The sequence below is a fragment of the Candoia aspera genome, chromosome 8 (assembly GCF_035149785.1).
Source record: "Candoia aspera isolate rCanAsp1 chromosome 8, rCanAsp1.hap2, whole genome shotgun sequence".
NCBI classification, from domain to species: domain Eukaryota; kingdom Metazoa; phylum Chordata; class Lepidosauria; order Squamata; family Boidae; genus Candoia; species Candoia aspera.
The window spans coordinates 30,821,742-30,849,298 of NC_086160.1; the positions used below are offsets into that span (position 1 = coordinate 30,821,742).

The 27,557-nt window shown below is 37.0% G+C and overlaps 1 protein-coding gene across 1 annotated transcript in view; it reads left to right on the top strand.

Moving 5' to 3' along the window:
• Positions 1–4,107: 4,107 nt before the first annotated feature.
• The window catches only part of SPOCK3 (SPARC (osteonectin), cwcv and kazal like domains proteoglycan 3), a 152,562-nt gene continuing 129,112 nt past the window's right edge, over positions 4,108–27,557 (top strand). The window contains exons 1-2 of the mRNA XM_063310818.1: positions 4,108–4,360; positions 4,624–4,824. Of these exons, the coding sequence (XP_063166888.1) occupies positions 4,624–4,824 (201 nt within the window). The 5' untranslated portion in view covers positions 4,108–4,360. The remainder of the gene's footprint in view (positions 4,361–4,623; positions 4,825–27,557) is intronic.

Here is a 27,557-nt window from a genome sequence, read left to right on the forward strand (position 1 = left end):
GCTTTAGCCACTTTACTATTAATTATGAAGGCTACTCCATTTCTTCTGTGGTCCTCTTGTCCACGGTAGTAGATCTGGTGGTCATTTGATGTGAAGTGGCCCATTCCAGTCCATTTCAGTTCACTGATGCCCAAAATGTCTATCTTTAATCTTGACATCTCACCAATCACCACATCCAATTTGCCCTGGCTCATAGATCTTACATTCCAGGTTCCAATGGTCTGTTGATCCTTAGAACATCGAATTCGCCGTTCACCACCAGCACCGTCGGCCGCTAGCCGTCCTTTCAGCTTTGAGCTAGCTGCGTCATCACGTCTGGGGCTAGTTGAACTCATCCTCTGTTCCTCCCCAGTAGCATTTTGACCATCTTCCGACCTGGGGGTCTCATCTTCCGATGGTATACCGACATATCTCTGGTTGTACTGATCCATTTAGTTTTCATGGCAAGAATACTGGGGTGGGTTGCCATTACCTTCCCCAGGGGTCGCATTTAGTCTGACCTCTCTGTCATGACCTTCCCGTCTTGGGTGGCCCTTCACGGTTTAGCTCATGGCATCATTGAGGTGCTCAAGCTCCAGCACCACGACAAGGTAATGATCCTTTGCTGAAGGTCTTGGAGGTGCTCTACTAATATTCTGTTTGTTTTGATCAAACATATCATGTGTACTACTGGTATAATCACATATCCTTTCTCTCATTATTTCACAGAGATTGAATATAAGGTTGTATCTTATTTACAAGATCCTGCTTCAAAATTTGACGAAGTTGAGTCTTTGAAAGTTACAGAAATGATAAAATAATGGTGAGAGTTTTTTTTAAAAAAAAAACTCCTTTTGTTATATACAGTAGGCTATGATTAGTTTTAGTGGAGAATTCTTGAAATTATACAAGTTCTATTTCTTTCTTTAAAGCTGATGGAAAAATAGACAATGACCTGTAGTTGGGGACTGTAAACTTTCTGAAGTTGATCAGTTATCATCTTAAAGATCTTGCAACAACAACAATGTCCTGATGAATGAAGAAAGTATTATATGGTTTGGAAGTACCTATCTGATTCTGTCAAGAAGAAATAAACAATGACCAGGGAGGAAATTTTAGTATTGTTACTTCCCTTGGCTAGTTAATATTAATAACCAGTATAGTGGATTACCAGAAGAGATGTATAATGATATTGTCTGAATGATGGGAATAGAGGAAGTAACTTAGGGCTGATCCACATAAATGCTTGCCCCAGTGCCAGTACAGGCCACTGACCATTTCATGAGGGCAGGAATACACATATCATCCTCTACCCACATTTTTTCTTTTGGTACATTCAAGTCAGTGTTGACTCTTGGCAACTGCCCAGACTAGTTTTCTTGGCAAGATTTTCAGAAGTAGTCTGCCATTGCCTTCTTTCTAGGGCTGTGATAGAGGGACTGGCCCAAAGTCACCCAGCTGGCTTCTAGACTAGAACTCATAGTCTCATGGTTTCTAGCCTGGTGCCTTAACTACTACACCAGTCTGGTTACTCACACCTAGCGCACTAGAAAGGAAAGGCAACTTCTTCCTGTCTTTTTTTTTTAACAGATCAAAAATAGTGTTCTCTGACCTGCACTAGTTCAAGTATTGCTGCCTGCTTCACTGGTTGTGCTTCATTTCATTGTAGGTTAAATAGCTCCAACCCAGATGGCTATTGTGCACAGCCGTTTCTCCCCATGCTGTCACTTGTCACTGCCCTCCATAACCATTTTTTTAAAAGTTTACCAGTGGAACAGTGGAAAGTTAGCTCTTTGTTGTTTTGTACAAGTTCACTGATACAATGAAACTTTTTCTTTTTTTAACCAGGTGAAATTGACAAGAGTTCTGTCATTTTCCCCTTCTAGCTTAAGTAACAGGAAACAATAAAAAAAAAGTTTTATTTATTTATTTTGTTTAATTGTCTAATTCTAATTGTCCAGTAAGGGTAAAAAGGCAAGGGAATCCCCATTTCAAACCAGGGCTTTGGTAAACATAGTCCAGACAGAAGATCAGCCCATCACTGGCAAAACAGAGGGAGGTGTTGAACTCTGCAAAGGTATTTATTTAGCTAGCTTCATTTACAGCCATCCTGTACATAAGAAACAACCCACTTAAGATTATAGTGTAGAAAAGCCGTTAGAGAGATAAAAGTGTAGGATTCCATATATATTTCTGCATCACTTATGAGGAGCTATATTATCTACTTAATACAGAAAGAAGTAAGGATGCCACAAAAATGCTCTAATTCTCAATGAGTTTAGAATTCATTGCTCCAGAAGGAAAAGAGTTCTCATTGTAGAAAAAAAATATTTGTTTTAAGAAAAGCAATCTTGATTCTAAAGCAAGTTTACTAAAATCTTGTCCTACTTAATTCAATGGGACTTGCTTCCCTTTTTATTCAGTGCACATTGGGATTTACAAGACTTAATTTTATTTCTTTAGGAATTTATTCCACAATATTCAAGGAAAAAAAGTCTTCAAAGCATCACATTAATATCGTTTAAACTCAGTTTAAAATGTAAGCTAATAAAAATATTCTGTATCTATCTCTATTACTTTAATTTTAATTTAAAATATTATCTGAGTCTCTTCTATGACTCAAATCTATGACTAAGATTTAAGAACTGGATACATATTTTCGAAGTTATTTAGAAAATAGACCATCCTGATTCACAGTAAATGTTTACAGTGGGTCATCTTTAAATTGCCTGAAGAAGGTTATCAAGGCATGGTTCAGTTATCCCAAAACTGAGAATGAAGCAGCAGCTAAAACTACTGTACCTCCCAGGTAACTTGCATAGACATGTGATTATGTCCCCTGTTTTTGGACAAAATCAGTGTTCTTTAAAAATCAGTGAAGCTCTGATTGAATATGATTGTAACTGGCACTCTTTCATCAACAAGTCTCATAGTGGATGCTGTTGGAACAGAAGAAAAAAGTTCTGTAGCAGATGTCACAGGGACATCTTTATACATGACAGCCTTCAGAGATGCAGTGTTCCATAAATGCTGATATAAGTTGAAAATTGCCCCAACCTGTCCCTTCTGTAGATTGCCTCTCTAGTCAGGAATCTCCTGGAACTTCCCCTCCCAGTCCTTCTTTTCTGAATTCTGCCATTTCTGGGGGGAGGGGAGGGAGAGAGGGGGATTAACAGCAAAGTGTGGAAACACATACCTTCTCTCTTTTGCTTACTTTTTGGATATTGTAGCAGAGAGGATTAGATCATAAAGCCTAGAAGCAGTGCCCCAAGTGCCTCTGCTTGCTAGTTCACCTCTCTCAGGACAGAGCAGTATAAAGAGTTGTTCTAGAGCAGCATTTCTCAATCTTGGCAACTTGACCAGATGTGAACTTTAACTCCCAGAATTCCCCAACCAGCTTTGTTGGCTGGGGAATTCTGGGAGTTGCAGTCCACACCTCTTCAAGCTGTCAGTTGAGAAACACTGCTTTAGAGAAAGCAGCCGCTTCATCCAGGCACCCAAAATCTGAGTTTGTACAGCACACAAGGTCTAAAAATAACCAAGCATGCTGTGCCATGTGAACACAGCCTAAGGATAAGCTTAAGTTGGCAATGGTCTATTGAAGAGTACAGAAATGGGTAAACACCAAGGTGGTAGGCATCTCTTTCACTGGCTCCCCATATTACATGGCTGAGAGAAAGCCCCTTGCATTTTCTTCCCAGCTACCCCAACCTTGGTGCCCACAGAATAAGGGGAGTAAGAAAGGGAATGAAGGGAGAGGCCATCTCTGCCTTTTTTGGCATATACCTTTCCATGTTTTTTCCCAGGAGTGGCAAAGCTCAGAGGGTGATGCCAGCCCGATAAAGGAAGGGGGTGGCATGAACCTCGGACTTGCTGGCTGGGGATGCCTCCTACCCTTTCCCAGCCCCTGCTAAATGAGCAAGAAAAAGGCGGGGAAACGGCTTTTCACTCTCAGGTTACCCCTCCTCAACCCAGAGCTGATATTCTTTCAAAATAAAAGCGGCCGAGCGAATCCCTCTTTTCAGATCACCGCCCGTCGCCTCGTTTGCGCTGAACCTGGCAGCCTAACAGCCCACCCTCAGGGCCTCCTCCTCGGCCTCTCTGCGGGAAACCCAGCCCGGGCTTCTGCCTGCCGCCCGCCAGGAGCTGCGCGCGGAACGGGCGGAGGAGGGCCTGCGAGGCGGCGGCGGCGGTCGGGAAAGCGCGCGCTGGGCGCAAGGAGCTGAGTGGACGGCTCGCGGCGGCGGCGGCGGGTGCAATAGCAGCACCTTCAGGAAGATACACAATTGGCGGCGGCGGCGGCGGCGGCGGCGGCAGCAGCAGCGAGCTGCCTTCCCAGTAGCTGGAGTCGAGAATCCGGGGTAGTGGGATTTTCGGCAAGGTGATGGACCGGCTACTTCTCTTCCTCCTCCTCCTTTTTTTAAAATTTGATTTCTTGAAGATAACTAATCCCCCCTTCAGAAAAACTCTTCTGTCGGAGAAGAGACTCACTGAAAGGGAATGCTTCACTGTCCCCCCCGCCCCCGTTTGCTTCGCTTTTTCTAGACTAGCAGTGCGCCCTCCCCCACCCCGTTTGGCTGAGGAGGGCCTCTCGCGCTGCCTATGTTTTGGATAACCACCCCCTTTTGTTTCTCTCTGCCCCAGATGTTCAAGGTAGCAGCTTTCGCGTGCGTGTGGGCAGCCGCTTGGTGCAGTCAAGCTGTCGCGGCGGCGGTGTCGATAGCCGCAGCAGCGACGGGAGCCGGGGGCAGGTCAGACAGCGGGAATTTCCTGGATGATAAGCAGTGGCTTACAACTATCTCCCAATATGACAAGGAGGTTGGACAATGGAACAAATTCCGAGACGTAAGTGTGCGCTGCGCTCGCCCGCCTGGTCCTTCTGCTGCGCTCTCGCTCTCTTTCTCTTGCCCTCCCGCCCTACGGCTGCTTACCTGGGTCCTTGGCTGCCAGCGTGATTGCCTTGCCGCGGGGAAGTTTTCCGGCTTTGCCTCCCTCTCTCCTTTATGAATCTAGCATGGCTCCCCCCCACTCCCACCCCCACCCCTTCGACAATTTTGCGCTGCAGACTGAGTTTATTTTAGGACAAAAATTAGTCCTTCGGCGCCCTATGCAGCAACCAACTTTTGCGGTGGGGAGGGAAGCAGGTTTGGAGTATTAGGAGAAGGAGGAGGAGGAGGCCAAGAGTTGTTCTCTTTTATAATTGTTGTGCGTCGCCCGGAGTGCAAAAGTGCATCATTCCCCTCGGCTGACAGATTGCTGTACCGAGTAGGGCAGGCATCGATCCTGTGGCTTAATGGAACCTTTAAAATAAGGTTGAAGTACGAGAAACGGAGTGAAAAGAGACAATACTACTTTGGAGGACTTCTTTGTCTACGAATGAATAAAACCCTTGATTGATGGTGATGCGTTAAATAGATCTGGAGAGAAGAGGGGGAGGGAGGAAAGTGGATTTCCCATCTTTTTGCCTGCTTGTGTGAAACGTATTATAACAGCCGTATATACATTTCTGAGGTTCAGGGAGTGGAAACTATGCTGCAAAGCATAACCTGTGCTCTTTGGTGGGATGTCTTTCTGCAAAGTTGGGGGGTGGGGGAGGCAAGGCTTACTTAGCAGAAAAAGAGTATTCAGCATCTTCATGCTACAAGAACATGAGAATGATCCCAGAGTAAAAAGAGGCACTTTGCCATTTTTAAGGGAACACAACCATATTCAGGGTGGGAGAGAAGGCTTTTTTCTTCATTAGATTAAGAAGGGTGGATAGAAGAACCCTGCATTTTTATACATTTATACATCTATACATGTATATATGCAATTGTGGGTAGAAGAAAATTTTTTTTTGGTGGATATTAGTTGAGCTTTCTGAATTTGCCTGTTTGTTATATTCCATCATGGTATACAGTAATAGGGATCTAATGTTTTTCTACTGCAACAGGCTTTGTGTTTGAATGTAGGCTGTAGTGTTCAGCCTCATGGAAAACTTGAAAGAAGCATCATGCACGCATGCACCAGAGTTACAGCTGATGCTAAGCAGCTTTTTTTTTTTTAAGGGAACACTTTCCCCCTCCTGTTTTGGCCTGTTTAGAAGGGTCAAAGCAAAGAAACTCAATCATGAAGGGCTGTTCAGTCTGTGCGTAAAATGCTTCTCAATGAATGGCAGGATTGGGATGGGGTTCAAAACTCTTGTGAATTGAAAGCACTGTAAACTATTTTCTATCTGCTTGCTTCATCTTTTTTTGATGAGGCATATTAAATAGACTGTATTCTGTACTTTGAAAGTGTTCAGAATAATGCAGCTACTGAAAAAAACACATAAAGTGTTTTTCCATTGTACTTAATGCTAGATTAAAACATATTTCTTTAAAAGTTTTTGAATCATTTAAATGTTTGGTTGAAGGTTTATACTGAAGACATAATTTGACTTGTGCAGCCTGAGCTATACATGTTAATTGGAATTAATTATTCATTGAAATTTATGCCTACAGATGTTTGCACTGGATGCAGCCTCAGACTGAATACATCCCAGGAAGAAAATAATATTTAATGTAGTAACACTTTATTCTGACTGAATTGTATTCTCTGGTCTTGTTTGGAATATAGCTCTTTGGAAGGAATTGATGTTTTTTATTTTGCTTTTTTAAAAGTATTCACTCAAAGCCCTGTAAATTGCCTTTATAGGTTTTTTTTTAAAGTTGTACCTGGAGAAGAAGAATTTTGCCTGTATTATTTATATTTACTATGAATAATAATGATGAATTTACAAAAAATGATTAATAAAGGTTTTTCACTGAATGGCTTGAAAATGTAAAGATCCCATATCCTAGTGCATGCTGGTATATAAGCCTCATGTGGCGCAGAGTGGTAGGTGACAGTATTGTGACCAAAAACTCTCCCCACGACCTGAGTTTGATCCCAGTGGAAGCTGGATTCTTGGGTAACAGGCTCAGGTTGACTCAGCCTTCCATCCTTCTGAGGTTGGTAAAATGAGTACCCAGCTTGCTGGGGAAGGTGATGACTGGGGAAGGCAATGGCAAACCACCCTGCTATAGTCTGCCAAGAAAACAGCACAAAAGTGCCTTCCCTTCAAGGGGTCAGATGTGACTCGGTGCTTGCATAGGGGACCTTTCACTTCACATTTCAGTGCATGCTGGTGGTAATCCCTGTCCTTGAGACACTAATATTTTCTTAGATTTTTCTCACTTTTCTTGAACTTCCCTCCATGTTGGTCTCCCCTGGCATTTCAGTTGCTGTTTCAGAATCCTCCAGCAAGCACTTTGCTTTCTGCTGCATAGGATGTCAGGAACTCAAGACAGCATCAATCCAGAGTCCTTGTTTTGGGGAAGGTTCAACTCAGAACTTTGTGTTGGCTTTTGGCAAATCATGGGAGTTACAAAAATGGCAGAAGGTATTCTTGGAGAAAAGAAAATATAAGAAAAGAGATCTGCTGTGTTAATGCTCATGAGGACAAACCCAGGTAATAATGTGGTATCTCAAGTTTATAATCATGGAAAATGGTGTTTATTTTCTAGAAATAATTTATCCCTAGCCATGTCTGAGTTTATGTTTAGTTGCAGAATGTGAAATATACATTGGAAAACTGCTCTGCTACAGAGTATGTCCTTTACTTACTGATTTCTGAGACTGAAAATAGAAAAGCAATCATACAAGAAAGTCTGTCACTTTGATTTTCTGCTTGCTACCTGGAGACACAGGGAGTTCAGTGGAATGTGCTTCTGAGGAACAAATTAATAGATTGGTGTTTGAATTACCAGTGTTTTCCTTAATCTGTTTTTTTACAAGATGCTTCAAATGGATTTTGTTACTTAGTCTGTCATGCAAGGAGTACATATTTCTTGTTTGTTTTGCTTAAGTGACAATTGAGGGCATTGATTGTTATCCCAGTCCAATGTCACAAAACTTTGTGATTGTTTTGCAATAATTTCTATCTGGGCAAATCTATTAGCAATGGGATTTTAAGTAAACCCTTCACTCTCTTTGAAAAAGGATTGTCCTACATCTTAAAATGCTAATACCTTGGCACTAAGCATTCTTATCCATGAAAAGAAATGATATGGTTAAGATATTAACAAATTCATTCAATAGTTTGTCAGTGCCTGGGCAAATAACTGAACATAATGGGTAAACATATCATGAGAACTCAGCTAACATGCTTTTTTTTTTTTTTTTGAAGTATGTGTTTGGGGAGATTTGAAATTATGTGCTTTCCATGCTTCTTCTTCTGAGCTGTATGTATGGAAGACCAAGAGCAATTGGCCAAAAAAAGATTGGTGTGTATATAAACTTTAATAGCATATAAATGGTGAGAAAACTATTCAAAAATTTTAATTCTGGTGTGCATTAGAGTGCAATCTGAAATCAAACACTGTCTAGTTTATAAATGTTGATATTATGGGGTTGTTTTTTTTTGCAATATGTCATGAGGATTGTAGTCCTGAATTAAAAGTGTTAGGTACTTCTGCTTCTAAATGTGTATGAAATCATGTTTCTTGCATGATGAATGCTAATATCATCCTTGTAATAGATAATCTTGGAGATGCCCTCTGACTTTATTAATTTTTTTTAAAAAGTACTTGAGGAAAGTTCTTCTGACTTTTTTGAAAAAATCCCTTTACCTGCTTAGATTACTTAACTGGAAATAAAACTGTTAATGCTGTGCTCCTATACTTATTTATCTGAGATTAAGCCTCATTAATGTCAGTGGGGCATAAATCTGGCTTGGAATAGCTAAAATTGCGTTCTAAAAATACTTTTATAAACTTCTGTAACACAGTCATTCAGTGAAGTTAGAAAAGCACTAGGTCAATAAATGGGTAAAACATTTATTCTAATGATATTTGCTCATCTTCTGATAAAAGCTCCAATCTATCAATTGTTGAAACAGATTCAACAAGTAGTATTTTATCATATTAGCCTAGAATAAATTAATTGATTGTTTGATTATGTACCATCAAGTTGGTGGCAACTCTTAGAGACTAGATAGATTTTTTCCCCATGATGATCTATCCCTAACCTGGAAGATTATATAGATCTGAAACAATTAGGGTAGTACCTGGTGACTTGCAGATGTGTTCAGCTTCAACTCTGAACTCTTGGCCCATGCTGGTTGCAAATACTGGCAGCAGCAATCTAATGTATCTGGGGTGCCTCCAACTGGGGAGGCTGCACTAACTTAAAGGGGTTATTTTGAAATAATTTAAATTCTGCTTCTAATGGCAGTTAAGATTTAAAATACTATTTTATTTTTCCCTATTAAAATATTTTTTCCTGTTGTGTCCTGCTTAAGCAGTTTAACTTTGTTCTTTTCAATGCAGTGATTATTTAGGTTTTCTTAAATAGTGGTAAATTGTATTACAAGCATGCTTTTTGTAAAATAAAGGAAAAAGCCTGTCTTTGAGAAGTACTTCTGGTGTGAAAAGCAGTATTTAAAGGCTTAACTCAGGAGTTAACTGACAAGATTGATTCATGTGTCACATAATGACCCTGACTTCTGGCTCATTGACTCAGCTTTCCAAAGGTGATTTAGAATACAATAGAAAGGAATAGAGAGCAGCTCAGTAATAACTGTTCATAACCAGGGAATGTATTTAAGGTTTGTTGTAACTTTTCCTGGCTTGCTTATAAGATTGTCATTGGATTTTGTTGGTGAATAATTAATATTATTACCACTAAAACAAGCTCATTCCAAAAAGAACCCTGTGTAAAACCTGTTTGAATACTTATTTCCACTTTTATGGAAGAGGTTTAACACTCTGACACAAATCTTGCCTTATAGGGAAAAAGTAGAAAATGTAGGATTTAAAGGATATATTTTGTAGGGCTGTGCAAAACTATAAAGAGGTGCTGCACTCTGAGAAAAGTTGGAGTGAGGCATCTCTTTAAAACTAAAATATTATGGGATAGCACGGGAAAAACGCTAAGAAGAAGAAGAAATGCTGTGGGACTATGCAAAGTGGTCCTTTTGCTTCTTCAATAACAGTGGCTATCAGGTTTGTTTGCTCTGCATATCTGATAGCCCCACAGGGTGTCCCCTGACACTTGCAAAGCTTGCCAAGACTCCAGCTTCCCCAAGGTCTGAAGAACTTTATGACAAAGCTGCAAGACGTCTCTCCACAACTATTTCTTAGAATCTTCCACCTTTTACAAAAGCAGATAGGGTTTTTGTTCAAGCACAGCAGTTGTACAGAAGTCTTTCATCTTTTACAAATATTGAAAGTAATAAGTTTTTTTTGGCCCAAAACAAAGCAAATCTAAACTTCACACAGGCTTAATAATTAGCTGGAATAGATTTTAATATTTAATTATGTCAGAAGGCAAAAAGCCTCTTTCTTCCTTGCGCATACCATCACTTAGCATGCCATCATGCTTAGCATGCTAAGTGATAGTATGCCAAATTGTTTGTTCATGAATGAGCTACCATTGACTGAGTTTGCACAGATATTAATCCATAAATCATGGTTTATAAATCCTAATGGTTTATTTTTGGCTTCACGCATGTGAATTCACCAACTGATAGTATGACTTAGTATGATGTATACACCAGTTACATTTAGTTAGAAAGCTTGTAACACTGTAATCCAATTAACAGAGGAAAAATGGGGCTATTTAACTCTTTCACTGACAGTAATTTCTCTGCTTAAAATTGTCCTCTCCAACTGCTTTGCTCCTAATCATCATGCATTCCACACATATGTTTGTGTAAAAAAGCATCTAGTGAAATTTCAGATGGGCAAAATCTCTCATAGGCTGCATTGAGAGGATTAAATACTTCATCTTCAGCTGCTCAGGCATATAGTTGTTTTAGTGTAAAAATCCCATGTAACTTCATATATTGTCTAGTAATTTGGTTCTACTCATTTTTTAGTGCCCTGCTCAGCTTAACCTTTTTCTCTTTCCCCCTTAATTTTTCTAACAATAAGCATATATTCTGACAGAACCTTTCCTATGCTTAAATTGTGCTTGTTGGACAACCTATACAACCTACTAGCAGACAGAAAAAAGTATTTTATTATACAGATCTCACTTTATGGTTAACACAATTATTTTAATAATGTCTTAAAAGTGTCAGTCTCCATAGTCTTAATCAAATTTTGTTTAAGTTTTGATTTATAAATTGAGTGAATCCCTATATATTGTTGCCACGAAAGTGATATAAATTTTGGGAAAGAGGGGTCATGTAAACTTGACACCAAACATGATCACGTGTTTCTCAAAGTCCACCTTCTAGCACCCTGTACTCCAAAATTGCCTTGGGGGGTCCTGCTCCCCTCTACAGGAAAATGCTAGCAGAGTATGAAGCTTAATATCCTTTATCAATGTTTATTACTTCTACCCATGACTCTCCACTCCCCCAAACCCAATATTACGTTGGTCAAAGAAACCCAAACCTTATTTTATATCATAATTCTATTACTAGCTGGTCAGCAAAACTAAACAAGCATTGTGTCATTGAAAAAGTGGTTTTTAAAGTATGAAGCAAGTTTCTCTAAGGGGCTTTGCCAGAAACATGCAAAATCTTGTTGACTTTTATAATTTCCTTTCCAGTATGTTGATAGGTCAACACGTAAACACCACTGTCATAATAAGTTGAAACAGAAGTAATGCTGTGACATGGCAATAAAGTAATCAGCAGAAATATGCAACTATTATTCCATTTGTGGCCTCATGTTCACTATACAATAGAATATAACTGCTCTCCAGATCAATAGAAGTTCCATTCTTTATGCTGTTTTAGACTTATGGGGATTGAAGTTCAGAACATCTGGAAGACACCAGCTTGGAAAAAGCTGAAGGAGAGCAGAGAATGCATTTAACCATGAAAATGTGGGGATTTTTTTCATTCTTCCACATAAGTAAGCTGTTGTTTTTCTTATCTATGTGGACAAGTAAAATGGTGTTTTTCTGGACAAGACTGAGTAAGAGGAAAATGTTCTTGTTAAACTGGTATACTCTGTGACTCAGAGCGTTACTTCTTTTCACTCTAGAATGCACTTCTAGGCTAATGGAAGAAATTTTTCTGGAAATATCCTCCCTTCAGCTATCTTCTCCAATGTATATTCCAAAGGGCTTTCTTCATGATTCCAAATGGCCTTTGATGGAAGAAGGTTCTCTGAGTTTTCAGCAGGTATTTTAAGATATGCAGTGCTCCAGTATCCCTTTTATGGCTACAAGAGCTCTCTCATAACTGCAAAGCTTCAGGCACTCAGTTTGCTCCTTAAAGTTCTTGAATCAACATTTTTGGCTTAACCTTCATTGGGAAGTGCTTTTTGCATTCTTTCTAAAAACTGTAGTTGTTGGCAATAGCAAGTTTCCCTCTACATGAATTTCAGTATTTATGAAAACAAGCCCCTGAAATTTCAGGACTCTTTCAATGAAAATGACCAGTATGTTAGCATAGATTCTGCTACATTGTTTGCTGTTATTGTAGTGAAATGCCACAATATTTGACTGCTTTATAAATGAGAGATCCATTTTTTAAAATTCTAGTCACATTTCTATTATATTCTTGCAGAACTCTTTAAAGTAACCATTTTTCCTAGTTATTTCTCCTCTGAACTAAAATTGTAGCTGCTAACATTCTCGGATTTGTCACTTTCCTGTAATTGCCTACAGGCTGAAGAAATCATGTATATTCTAAAAAGGAACCATAAGATCAAAGATACTTCTAGTATTATTGATGACTCTTTTGATTTTATGATTGGAAATGACAAAATGAACAGAAGCAGTACCTAGTCTGCTGTTTTGGTAGTCTTCATAAAAATAATAGAATATTTGGCAGAGTAGGTCTATTTATAGATTCTCCCCTTTTCTTCTCTTTAGAAACAATTTGGAGGAGAATGCCCTCTTTCCATCAGTGCCTGCCAAACAGATATAGACTTGTGAAATGATAAAACTCAACTTTTCTTGGCAGTTTTCTTTCAAATGCTTTGTGCTTTTGACATGTAATATAAAATTCCCTGTTTATTCAGCAGTAGTGCTGTTTCTGAGTTGATAAATAGAGAAGAAATTCTGTAATATATAAAATAGGTAGTAAGATTGAAAACAATCCCATTCCATATATTTACCTAGAAATATTATAGTTTTAATGAATGATTTGGAGTCTTGTAGAATACTTTATCACTGATTCCCTGTTAATCTTAAACTAATATAATTTGGTGTTAAAAGACTTCGCATGATAATCTGTGGTAATTTATAGATTGGACTACTTAAAAAGCAAAGCAAGAAGATATATTACTTAGTGATATTTTCTTTAGCCACTGACTAAACTGCTGGATATTTCAAAGACAGAAAAATTTTAATATGCTGGTCTGTAAACTGGCCTTGCAAACTCAGGTAAAGCAGATAACTGTTTTATCTTGCCTTTACTGCCTTTCTGTAAAGCCATAATCTTTCATAAAGTTGCCATAGGTTATTTAGTGAATATAGCTGTACATCATTAGTTTGTCTTATGTCTTTACTCTTATTGGAATTGACTTTTGCCATCTGTGCCTATTAAACAGCAGCCACTATAAATAGCTTTGTGATGTACAAATGAGTAATAGCAGCTGACTGGGGTTTTTTTTTTGGAGGGAGGTATAAACCAAGTATGGAAAAACCCAAAATGTAACATGGGTTCAGTACTTAGATTCCTAACAATTCTCTTTTCCCTTTTCTGTTTTAAATTTTCATATCTGAATTGAAAGTATATTACTTATTCTTTGTTTGGTTGACCAGTAATATTACATTTAGGTAGTAGGTAATGGTTGCTACAGAATGGGAAATGTAGTCAAACAGATTTGGAGGATGTTGAATTGAGGAAAGCAGCTTTATGCAGTTAAGGTATGTGCATCTCACATTGCCATGAAAATAATTCAGGTTGCTGGAATTGTCTTTTAGAATTGAATGATTTACGTGGAAATGGCCTTTTTCATGAATACATGTTTTTGATAGGGTCCATGAAATGCAAAAAAATTCTTGCACTAACCTCTACCTGCATTCAACACAGGGCTGTGCATGCAACATTTATATAGCCTATATCGTTCATCTCAGGTTTTATGGTAAGCCCAGATCTTAATCCATGAAATAAAGCAGAATCACTACAAAACAGAGGCTGCCCTTTGTGGTGACTGAGTGAATGGAACCTGTCATATAATTTTAAACCAGAGCACCTTTTTTCAACTGGATTTCTGTGGAAGCATATATAAAATTCAGAGTTCTGAGGTTCTGACAGTCTTAGACCTTTAAGTAGAAGAGAGAGAATTGGGAGGTTTGAATAGAAGAACATGCCAGAGTGAACATCTAGGGCTTTATCCAAGCAATTCAGGTACAGAGAATCCTATAGGAAATGGATTCATTTTTTTCAGTGAAGGTTCAAGCCCAGTCATGGTATACAAATAGCACTGGTTGCTGGGGTGGATGATTTTCATCAGTGTCTAGATGTCCATGTACTCCTCCTTGTCCTATTATATCTCTCTGTGTGTGAGAGAACATTTTCAGCTTTGACCTAATATTTGACTAAACTGTAGATCATGTACTAAGTTCTTATATAAATGGAAGAGGATATTTTGAATCATGAAGTTGGAACAGATTTCCATCTCCTGATTTATATGGGAGGAAGGGAATGCAGCTTATCTAATGTAATGGCCTCTATTAATGAATGTAATTTTACTGTTGCACTAGTAAGCCTTTAGGACGAGCAGTTGCTTAATTGTTGGTATATTTTGCAAGCTAAAATTAATGATCTTCATTATCCAGTTGCTAACATAATTTGGTTTCCTCATTGATTCTTAAATACGATGTATTTTGAAAATTAAAGAAACACACTAGGATCTTTCAGTTTGCTAACTGAAGGTGCCAGCAATGCTATTTCCCCATAAGGCACAATAAATAATGATAAAAGAAGAATTACAGTTCTGCCACTTAGAAGAGGTTGTATCTTGCATCTTAGCTAAGGAAGCTATGTTGTATGATAAATTGGATCTGTGGGACATTCTAATTATATTTGGTTCTAAGAATATTAAGGCAATCATTGCACTGTTTAATCTGTTATATATTTTACTGATAGGTATGTGGGACATGTGTTTTGGGGAGTACATGTGTGCTAAGGAAGAATCAAGGCTCTCCTTAATACTTCTAAAATTGTGCTTTAATTGTGATGAAAAATAACTGTAATTGATATACCTCTGAATTCTCTACCTTGAACTCAGTTTTTTTTAAACTTCTGTATCTGTTTGAAAGTATACCTGGCTAAATATGTGGCTTTGGCCACATCATTTTCTTTTGCCCTCACCCTTGCTGTACGCAAGCATCTTGAAATGTATTTATCTGTTGCATATGCACTGGTCTGCAACTAGTTGAATGACTATGACTTCACGTGACTTTACTGAAGGTATGTTTTAGAGATGTGTTGTACAATCTTTGAAAAAACAGCTTCATATGGCATGTTTAAAAGGTTTTTTTGTTTTTTTTAATTTAGGGGACCTCTGTTATATATGGCAGAAACGTTTAAACCTTCCTTGATACTGCTTAGTACTATTCTTTTTGTTCCAACCCCTAATTGATTTGTTGTCTTCCTTTTCTGTACTTCCTCTTATGTCTCATGTACCACAAAATTCACAATAATTATACCCTAGCTGTGCTGACAAAAAGGAACATAAGACATGAGGCTTCATGACCAGAGCAGCTGTCACAACAACTTTAGAGCAAAACGAGTTAAGGGGTAGAGCAAAGTTGGAGGGTTCAAGGAAAAGTTAGTAGCATATCTTTCACCTGTCAGTAAGTATTCTGCATTAGCTTTGACATAGCTAATCACAGTGCACAAAAGAACAAGATCTAAAACCCATGAAAAAAACTTATATAATTTTCTTTTTATATCATGTTTGTCTAAAATCTCATAGTTGTGGATAAAGCTGAAACCTCACTCTGCCATTACTGCTGATGAAATGTTCTGTTACTTTAGGAAGATTAATTGAAACAACAGTATTCTTGACAGTCTAGCTTAGATCTTCATATAAAACAAAGGAAACATCCAGTAAATTGTCAGGCTTCAGGAATAGAATTACAATGGTAGCTTGAGTGCATTCTTCAAGAAGAGTGCAGCTATTGGGCTTTTCTATGAAAATGTGAAACAATGAAGCTTTGCAGGCTTACTACTAGTTATATGCACAGATCCTTCTATGGTTTGCAGTGGAAATTATAAGCAAACAATAAGATACATGACAACAACCTTACTGAAAACACTTTTCTCTAATTCACTGAAGTAATTGTTCAGGGAACCTGACAATGTTCATACATTGCACTAAGTCAAACTATAATATAGTTTGATTTTGGCTTAGCATTTTAAGCAAATCCAGCCATTGGGATACATTAAACATACTTTATGACTTAGTACTTGTATGAACTAGTCAATTGTGCATTATTCAGTAAACCATGGAGAAACAAATAGTGTAGCATGATACAGTATGTGAATCCAGTCAGTATTTGGTCTTGAATTTCAGATCATTGTTTAAATTGAATTTGAGAGTGTGGTGCAAGCATCAAAAATATATTGTCCATACAGTATTTGTATTGCATTTGCAAGAAAATATTTGAATTTAATTTTTAAGGCAATAAACATAAATAAATAATCTTATATATTGGAAATAATTAGGCCTAGCCAAAACAGGCAAATTAAGAACAAAAATAATTCCATACAAAGTCTGTGAGAAGGAAGAGATTGTAAAGAATCACCACATCATGTTTCTCTATTTGCTATGAAAAAATGTTGATTCTTTTCCTAGGCCATTACCTACCACCTCAGTATCTTGGGAATAGGAATGAGGAAGAGCTGTGGCACCATGTTTGCTTTGCTTGCTAATCACTGTTATATAAATAAAAGGTTCTTTTAAGCGTTTTTATTCTGAGAAATTCTCTTAAAATTCTTTATGTATTAAATAGCCAAGGTAATAATACAAGATCTTTCAATGTGTTTAGGTAATTTTGTTCGCCATTGTTAAAATCCCCTAGCCAGTATTCCAAAACTCTTAATACCAAGTGTATAAAAGAAAAGGAATTCTAGCATTTAATCTTCAGCTTTTATTTTTAAAGAATAGCTGTTGACAGACAGGAAGCTTCAAATGGAGAAGGTATGAAAAATGCCATTATCTGATCTATGGACATGAGAACCAGTCTGGTGTAGTGGTTAAGGCATCAGACTAGAAACCAGGAGACTGTGAGTTCTAGTCCCACCTTAGGCACAAACCCAGCTGAGTGACCTTGAGCTAGTCATTCTCTCTCAGCCCTTAGAAACAGGCAATGGCCAACCATTTTTGAAATCTTGCCTAGAAAACTTCAGGGACTAGTCCAGGTAGTCACCAGGAGTCAAAAACCGACTTGAAGGCACAAAACAAAGCAAACTATGAACAGTACCAGCCTGCCTGTTTCTGAATTAACTCTGAAACGTCTGGAATGGTCCAGAGTCTATTAGAGGAGAAATAAATGTATAATGACAGCTATTCAAAGAGTCTGAGAATCCAATTTCATGAAGAAAAGAAAAAGGAATTTTTATTCTTAAAACTATTTTGAAAAGAATAAACTGGAACCTGAAGAAGAACATCAGCTATAAATACATCTCAAAATCAGTTTAGGTTGTCAGATTTCAACCATCATAAATCCTTGTTCCTCAAAAATTTGATTACTTGATATTTGGACCATTTTCTGGGATATGTTTCTGATTTACGTTTTGACTTATTTTTCTCATTCTGTATTATCTTTTTTTTGCCTTTGATTTTTTGTCTTTAATTTTTTATTCAACTTACTACTGGGTGCCTTCTTTGTCATTTGTTCGTAAGACTTTGGCAGCAGTATTCATATGTGAGAACGAAGCAAAGAAGAAAGAGGAAAAAAGTCTAAAGTGTCTAATTGTAAAGAGATTTATAAAATTGGAATGCTTACTGTGCATATAAGATTAATTTCTTTCTTGTCCAAGTTATCTAAATTGTACCAATTGTTTTTAAATAAAATCTGTGTTAAGTAGTGGGCATTTAATTGGCATACCCCATAATATATGAACTCTCCTATTACCCACGTACGCACCTTTCCCTCCCTACTCTCTCAGCCTTTCTGACTTCATCAGAGAATCCTGCTCCGCTCAGTTGGTGCTCAGTGGGTCTTGATTGAACCCAGTTCTTCCTTGATTCTAAGGGCTTATTTACTGTAAATAGTTATTTAATAAAGAGTATTTTTGATATTTGATCTGCCTGGCTGCCTCTAAATCTGGTCAGGACAACTTCTTCCTCCATCATATGTCTGTGTAATCTTTCTAGTCTAAAAGGAATCTTTGTTAGTAGCTGCAATTCTTAGAAACCGAAGTATCCCAAGGAAAGACCTTCAGTGGTGCTAATTTGTCTGTTTTACATAGAAGTACAGTATATAATTTTATATAACAACATTACTCAGGCAGAAAGAGATAATGGTTATTATATGTGTCTTAAACATCACCTTCTAGAAAGGAAATCACATGAGACACTACACAAAAAGTTTTCAGAAATTATTTACTTGGCTCAGCTGTGGTCAAGAAGCAAGAAGAATCTATTGTAAAGTAAAAATAATTTTAAAGGAATAAATCAATTCCGTGATAAATTTTGGAGCCTTTCAATATGCAGCTCAATTATTTCTGTAAATGCACTTAATAGTATCTTGCATTCCTGCAAAACTGTGTGGGGTTTCATCTCATAGGGTAGCTTCCATGGCTTCTGCTGTTCTCTTCTGCAAACAATTCCTCAATATATAGTCTATAAGGTAGAGAGAAGATTGGAAGTGATGACTACAGTATGTATTTGACAGTAAAATAGGACACATTTGGACACCCATTTAGAAAATTAGATTTTTCCTAGAAATAACTATTTACTAAATTCTGGAAAGTGAATGACAATGTTGATAAAATGTTTAGCAAATTTGTATGGGAGCTCTCATTAGTCTAGAAAATAGAGAACAATCTCAACTCATCTCTTCTCCTGGATCTTTCAGTATCATTGCTCATGTTATTTTTCTGGCCAGGCTGCCTAGATTAAGGAGTACTATGTTTCTTCTTTATTCTGATGATTAATTCCAGAAGTTGGCACTTAAAAATGTTGCTTGCAATTATAGTGCTTACAAGTTCTATTTTGTCTTAGCAATGCAAAATATAAAGAGCAAAAAACAATATTTTACAAGTGAGGCGTGATTGGTGTGAGGTGTTCGGGTGGCAGATCTGAATAGTTTTTAGTGTGGAGTCCTTGGTACTCTCTGAACATTGCTGTTTTCTTGCAGACATTTCATTGCCAGACTAGGCAACATCTTCAGTGCAAAAAGGGAGTGGGTCTTGCTCTCCATTTATATACTGTAGTTTGTTCTGCTTGTGTTGGTGGAGGTGTTGTTCTCTCCTTAGTGATTCCTTGATTGGGCTGTTGTTTGCTGCTTTGTTGATTGACTGAGTTAATTGTTCCTTGATTAAGGTATATTTTGCTGTTTGATTGTTCATCTGGTGTTAATCCTGATGTTAATCTTTGCATATCTGGGTGTTGATTGCTGGCGAGGAGGTGTTCTGGTCTTTTGGCTTTTCTATTGTCTCTTTTGAATGGTATGTAAATGTTGTTTACCTCTATGTGTCTGTTGATGGCTGCTTTGTCTGAGTTTGTCAAGTTTTTAGTGTCTGTGTTTTTATTCTGTGATAGCTAAATATAAATGGTAGTATGATTTGCTTCTTTATTTAATTATTATTATTATTTTGACATATTATGTGAAAGCTCAGCTCCCTTGAGAAGTCCATAATGCTGGGGAAGTAGAAAGAAAGAGAAAAATAGGATGACCAGCAGCAAGGTGGGTGGACTCAATTACAGCAGCAATGGCTGCAGTGTTGGCAGACCTGAAGGACCAGGTTGGGGACAAATCATCCTGAAGAAGGTCGGTGCATGTGGTCTCTAAGAGTTGACACTTACTTGATGTCACATAGTTATGATTTGCTTGAGAAATAGTTACAGAATCAGCTGTAACCGGCTATAGTTACAGAATCTTACAATTCTGCCTATGTTTACCTTCACTTCCTCTTATCTCCACTGAGACAGGGAGAAGTCAGACTAAGTCTCTTATTATCTCCTTTCACAAGGTTTAAGGAATGCTTTTGCCATTGTTGTTTCTGTAATGGCTTCTGAATGTTCCCTTCAAGGCCTTTGTCATGGCTCTACAAATAAGAAACAAATGCTAGAACATATTTTGACTGGATTTAATTCACCCAAACAGAAAGATCTCCTGGAATGATGTCACTGTGAAGGAAATTGAAAAAATAAAATTTGTTACTCAAGACTGTGCACAATATGCTTAACAGGATCAAGGATGTGGAATTAGTGTTTCATGTAAACACCCTAACTCAACTGTATGTTGAGTGGAAATTAATTTTAGCCCTGAACAACCTCAAATCTCTTTTGGGGCTAACATATCTTCCCCTAGTTAGCCATGTCAACAGGATTAAGAAGACTAATGGAGAGTTAATGCTCTTGGTTAGCAGTCATAAAAGGACAAAGTCATAGGACAGCCCTTACTTTGTTTCCTTTTGTTTCCTTTTGTTTCCTTTTTTTGTGCTTCTGCAACCATTCTAGTAGGGAAGACGAGGGCAGAAAATGGTAAAACAGTTAAGCCCTCTGATTCCACCTGTAGAGAGCCACAATGGGTATTTATTTATCGTGTTATCGTGTATTTGTTTTGCACTGGGAATGAAAAAGTGACAACCACTCAGGTTGTTGAAAACAGCCACTCTCTGGGAAATGGAGATGTTTACCCCAGAGGATTGCTGATTTTCTCAGTCACACTGTGCAAACCTGGGACCAGGTCACCCGAGGGACCATATTTTCCCAGTTGTTTCTACCTATTCCATCCAGTCCAGCAGGATGGGCATGCTCCAGGTCTCATAGGCCAGGGAATGCTGATTGGCAGGGCCCAGGAGGTGTGCCTTTTCTGCTGTAGTGCCCATCTATGGAACATTCTCTCTCCAGAGATTAGGATGGCCCCAACTCTGCTGGCCTTTTACAAGGTGCTAAAGACCTGGTTCTGGGCCTGGGCCTGGGATCCCAAGAATATGAAGGGTTCTATCTCCTGGTTGTGCTAACAGCCAGAAATAGCCATATCTTCCTTGGCTGTTGTGTATTTTAATTTTTGTATTTCTGATAAGAATTTGTTTTTAATTTATTTTATGATTGTTCACCATCCAGAGTCACTTGCTGAGATGGGCAGCCATACAAATTGAATTAATAAATAAATAAACCTGGCAAAAATATGCTTGACCTTATCTTTAGTCTCCCATTATCTGGGAAGCCAACTTTTGAATGGATTAGCCCATGACCAGATATATTGATATTGCCAATCAGCCAGGTGTCTTACTGGAAGGTCTGTGTGTTGCATTCAGCTATTCAATAACCTCACCGATTTCAGTTATGTTTTTCAGATAAAATTAAGCTTTGATCATTCCCAGACATAACATTTTTACTTTTTTATGGGGGGAGATAAGATAAGCTCTTTTCATTTGTACTTCCTGATTACTAAGGCTTAGTCAATTATCTTTCACTGATCTTTTATAGAATCAAGAGGAAAAGTAAATTTAATCTGAGTTTCACACTAATATCTGTGCACTATACAGTCTCCCAAAGAGGGGCCATCTGCAACTATGGAAAAACCATCTAGGTAATTGAAAAGTTTGTCACGTCACCTTTTGCTCATTTGTTCAAACTAAAGATTCCAGCTTCTTCATCTTTTTCCTCTATAGAACTGGTCAGTAATATAGAAGATCACACTCAGTGCTCATCTCTGATGTGGTTCCAATTTCTCTGCACTCTACTTAAAACTCAACATCCAGAAGTAATCATAATACTTCAAACAAGACTTGGGCAGAAATGAGAGTACTCCATAGTTGGTAGAACCACTTTTATTGAAACAGAATATAAATGTTGGCATTTAAAACCATTAAAGTCTGTGACGAAAAGGGCATCAAATTACCAGGTGATGAACAATAGGAGGAACATGTAAAGGAGTTGGAATGATAAAGAGATTTAAATGCAGTTTCTTCAACTAAATAGCAAAACATTTATACACATTTTCCTTAAAGCCTAACATATATAATGGGATAAGAACAGAGTTGTTCAACTACAGTTACTTTATGGTAAATGAAAATACATTTGTTTAGGTTTTGTATATTAATTCTGTGAAACTCCATCTTAGTGATAGTTTCAGTTGAGTGAAGATTAGCTTGATTCCTGATTGCTAGATTAACATGTCCATGCTGTTTTCTAGGCAACAGTATACAGACCTATTCTTAAAGGATATTGTTCATAATACAGCTAGATTCAAACAGAGCTTGTTTTTGCAATAATTTTATTAAATTTTACAATTGAAGGGATAAAAGCAAATACAAACTAAAAAAACTAAAAAAGAAAAAAGAAAAAATAGAAAGTACAGGAAAGAAAAGAAAGAATAGAATAGAAAATAAAGAAAAAATAATATCGTAAAGAAAGAAAGAAATATATAAAGAAGTAAATTCTCCTTTCATCATAGCAAGTATAAACAATTTTAGTAAATTATCACCTTCTCCTAAAATACAAATAATCTCTTATTTATAAACAAAACTATAGCTTCATCATTCAGTCCTAGTCAGCAAAAGTCCATTAAGGGTTACCAGAGTTAGCAACATATTTATTTTAACCTTGATCAAATAAACCAACTTTATATTCCTTCCTTTACTTTTAATAATTTTGGTCTTTAATCCTTTCAAATAATGTCCTAGAACTATATTTCTTTTCCTTTTCCTTTGTCTCATCTCATAAAATCCTTCAAAACTTTAACAGGTCTCTTTGTAAATCCAATATAGGAAAATTGTCCAAGTCACTCTTTTGGTTTGTTATTTGTATGTCCCTTTTAATTATTAAGACATCAGCTGGTTTCATTTGTATGTCCAATGTAGCATCTTTTTTCATATCATTCTTGTAGCCTGTCATTTTAAAATCCACATTCAAATCAATTTCAGTCTTTTCTGGTAGAACTTGTTCCTCCTCTAGAATACACACATTCTAACTATGATGGCAGACATACAAATTAATGAGAGTCTGTTGTTCACAAATATCCTTCAATATGTCCAATGTTAAAGTATTTGCTTCATTCTGTGTTAGCAAGTCAAGTTTAAGTGTACTTCCCCTAATTGTAATCTTTAGCTCCTTCTGGTTTCCTCTAGTGTCCAACCTTCAAAGTCCCATCCTATCATGTTTTTTTTTTCCAGAATACAAAACAACAGCCATTCCCATGGGAAGGGTTCTTATAATTAATTTCAAAATCTTACTTCAAATCCATCTGGACCCTCAGTTTGTTTATAACTTTCTAAAAACAACACTTTAATAACTTTTACCATTTATTCCACCCCCAAAAGAATTTTTCTAAGTCTTTAAACTTGTACTTAAAACTTCTTTCTCTAAGGATGGAAGAAAACTCACCCAGTGAATGCTGTTCCGAAGGTTCCTAATATTTGAAAAGCAGTAAAAAAGTAATTCCAAAGGTGATTAAGAAATGAGACTTGGGACTTCCGGTGAGGACAATGGCAGCTTGAACTGGTTTTTTCTATTTTCTGCAGACTGACCTGTTAGAGCAGCTTTTTTTCTTGGGCTTTTCTTGGACTGAGGCAGGCATCCTTAGACTCCAGAAGCATTCTCTGGATTAAAGAGAACCCCAGGAATCACCCCATGTGTTTTCTGGATGGCTGGTCACATCACATTTCGCAATCGACAGGTAAGCAATAAGCTGGGAGGTAGAGCCATCATCTTCTTCTCAAGCCTCTCTGAAGCAAAATGGACCTTAAGACTACCCACCCCATTTCTGCAACACTAAGTTTGTTTTGTTTGAATTTTACCAAAAAGAGGCTTTCTACAACAAAAAAATGCAGAATCTCTTGGTGACTCATTATTTTTGAACTTGGTAATTTGGCTTTTTGTATATAATTTGTCAATTTGTTAAACTGAGATTTAAACAATTTTATTTTTTATTTTTTTATTAAAGTAATTTTTGAGGAATATAAAACTTTTCTTCATTGAATCTGAGGATTGGAGTTCTGATCTATTTGCTTTCACTTTCCTGTGGAAATGCTGTTTGCTATTACTTTTTATTTTCCTGATTGGCCACACCAGAGATAAAAAGGCTGGAGAGAGTGTTCATTTACAGTGTTAATGACTTTACCTTCCTGAGGCACTAGAGGGCTCCATAAGCTATCGTACTGTTAAGAAATATGTGGACCATCTCACAATCTCTCCTTTCTCTGGAGAGATGTCGCTGGCCAGAATCTACCCTCCAGTTGCTGATCTCTGCCGTAATGCCATCCCTGCTCCTTCAGGGACATCTAGCTCACCATGTCCCCACTGGAAGTGTCAGATTCAAACACAGATTTAAATATATACAGTACCTTGAGTTAAATAAGAAGTTACATGTGAAATTTTGTCTGAAAAAACTTTACAATTCAGAAAAGAGATTTGAATGCTCTTGAGCTACAGAAAACAGAGGAGTTTCTGCCATCTTTGGAGCATCCATCAGTTCTTCAGAGCAGATAGTCATGGAGCTACAGAAGAAGAGAGATCAATTTACAGAAGCAAATTTAAATTGATTTTTTGGTTTTTGCCAACTTTAGTAGGGTAAAGACATTCACATGCTATCTGTTTCTTTATATATATATCTCCTCTCAAAACTGATACTTTATATGAAAACTTTTCCTAAGCTATAGTCATTTGAATGCCAAAGAAAACCAGTGGCAAAAAAGGAGATTCAAATTTCTGAATCAAGGTTTTGAGCAGATGATTTTTGGGTGTGATTCCTTTTGTTGCACAGGAGTCAGGGGCTTGGCTACTTAATGCCCCTGTAGTCCCTCTTTAGGGTCTTTGTCTTTAACAAAGTGGACCTAGATTTTCAAACAGAAGACTATCAGGTAGGACAAATGGCCACTCTAGAATAAATAAATATCTGGAAATTTGTATATTCTTTTGTAGAACACTAAGTCTTCTCTGGCCATGTAAGTGAGTCTGCAAGCTTTGGTCACTGGAGGCAAGAAGGGAAGACTGCTTCTTCTGAAATTACCTTAGCAAAGAATATATGTATTTTTCATTCATAGCAGTACTTTATTATTTATTTAGCACATTCATATTTTGCTTGACAGCTGAAGTCTTCAGATTGGCTTCCAATGTTTATAAAATACAGAGAAACTTATACAGACTAAAATAACTTTGACCCACTTAAATACTGTAACAACATGAGATAAAATATAGTATTGCTATAATGTGTGGTTGAAAGTTCATCTCTCTGTAAGTAGGCTGGTTATATATTGGATATCCACAACTTTTGTAGACATGTAAGGCTGATGGTTATTTATATATTTATTCTTATAAATTGAAAAAAATTAAAAAACCTTCATTACTTTCTGTCTAAATCCTAAAAGCAAACTTCTGTGCTTGAATAAAAATGTAAAACTTTTGGAGGGTGTCAAGGCAACAGGTTTTTTTTAATGTTTATCAGGAAAAGAAATATGATGTAGACAATTCATAAGTATAAATATGTCAGCAGCAAAAAATTGGTGGAACTGGGTACTAGATATCTTAGTTTCATAACAAAGTGATAGTGAATTGGGTCTTAATGCCAATTACTTACATCAGTTCTTTGCTGTTGTTTTCCTACATTTTAAGGTACATTATTTTAAACTCTAAGAGCTGCATTGTTGTTTTAGTCTAAGGATAGGAAATATTCAGTTCATATTTAGAGCAGAATTAAGCAAGAGAATGAGGAAGAAGGTAAAATCTAGTTCATACTGACACATTCTGTTTACAATTTTCTTTCTTTTTAAAAAAAACTGACTTCAAATGGCAAGACTTGTTTTTCCATTTTATACATTTATAGTTTTTCCTTAGTTCCAGACCAGTAAGGTTTTGTATGTAAAGGATTTGAATGTAGTAGCTAAATAATCTTTGCTGCAGAATTGTCCTACCAACCTTAATTGGAACAATAGCCCAATCAAGACTGGCAGGGCAAGCCACTATATATAAATAACCAACAAATTCCACTCTCTGATGCACTGATGATGTAACTTAGTCTGGCAATGAAATGTCTGTAGGAAGAGAAACAAGCTCAGAGAACACCAAGAACTTGACCAATGAATCTTCTTTGTACAAATAATGACTTCTTTTCTTTCTCTAGAGAAATATCCAGAGACTTTTTTGTGTTATTCCCTATTACAGCTACATTATCTATGATATATTCTGGGTTTTTGTTTTGAAGGCAGCATTTTTAAAATCACAGCTGTCATTCTGTAGCAATGTTATCCTGTAGGTAGTGATGCTGTCTACTTATAGTCAAATAAAAATCTAGGATTGTGTTTCTTCATCTCTGATACTTTTCTCATCTTGCCTTGAAATAATATGGTTGAAGCTCAATGTCTTTCATGCAACATGGAAATAATAGAGTAACAAGTATACAAAGTATTCTATACTTTGTTTAATAATTAAAAACAATTGAGTCAGTAGTAGCCCACTCATAAAGTTGAAATATCTATTAAATAATCTTTCCTTATAAGTATTATTTCAGCCAGCAGAACATTAAGAAGAACTTTGCTTGGGCTTACCCAGGCAAGGTAGACTTTGTTGCCACATGTACCCAATTATATTTATATCCAATAATACATGTACGTGAATAACAAAACTACACATGTAAATACAGTGCTTAAACCTAGAATTGATATTAGGGATATTAGTCACTGTACATAGAGCAAAGTTGTCAGCATTGCAATTTAGCTCTTTGATTTTTTGCTTTAGTTTTTAATTCCAAAGATTCAGCATAGTTACCATATGCCAGAGTGCAACTGCCTGAGGTGGAAAGAAATCACTGTTCCTCTCAATTAGTCACAGTTTTCGAGATCATGAAAATTGTTTTGGCACTTGAACTGGATAATCCCACATATACCTTTTCTTAGCCATAATAGCAAAAATGAGGTAATATATGAAGTATGTTCCTAAAAAAGAAGCCTAAAGACTCTTTGTCTTGTGGTGACAGCATTCAGTGCTAAAGTCAGTGGTATATACTGAGAAAAAAAGCATGGAGTTGAAGTGACTCTGCCTCACCAAACCAAACCTACCTAAGTAAATTGCATATATTTGCTGAATGTTTGTGGAACTGGGGACAAAAACAAGGATTTTGTTACAATATACTCAACTTTTTTGCTGCCTCTAGGTATCCCTGGCATCAATAAGAAGCATGAAAGCACTAACCTTGAGAGTTGTGAGAATTTTTTGGGTAATAGACATTGGAGGAGGAGAAGAAGCATATTAGTCTATGATAGCCAAAAAATCAGGAGTTTGTTAGCACATTTTCAGACTCCCACATTTTAAGCATAAGGTTTAATGAGCCACAGCTCACTTAATAAGATATATAGAGGAACAAAACTGATATAGGATTTAAATTGGGATGATGGATTAAGCGGGAAGAACGGAAGGGAACACAGGGTGAGACAGATAACAAGTACTTTAATAATTAACAATTGTAATGTTTAATGTGTAATATGTAAT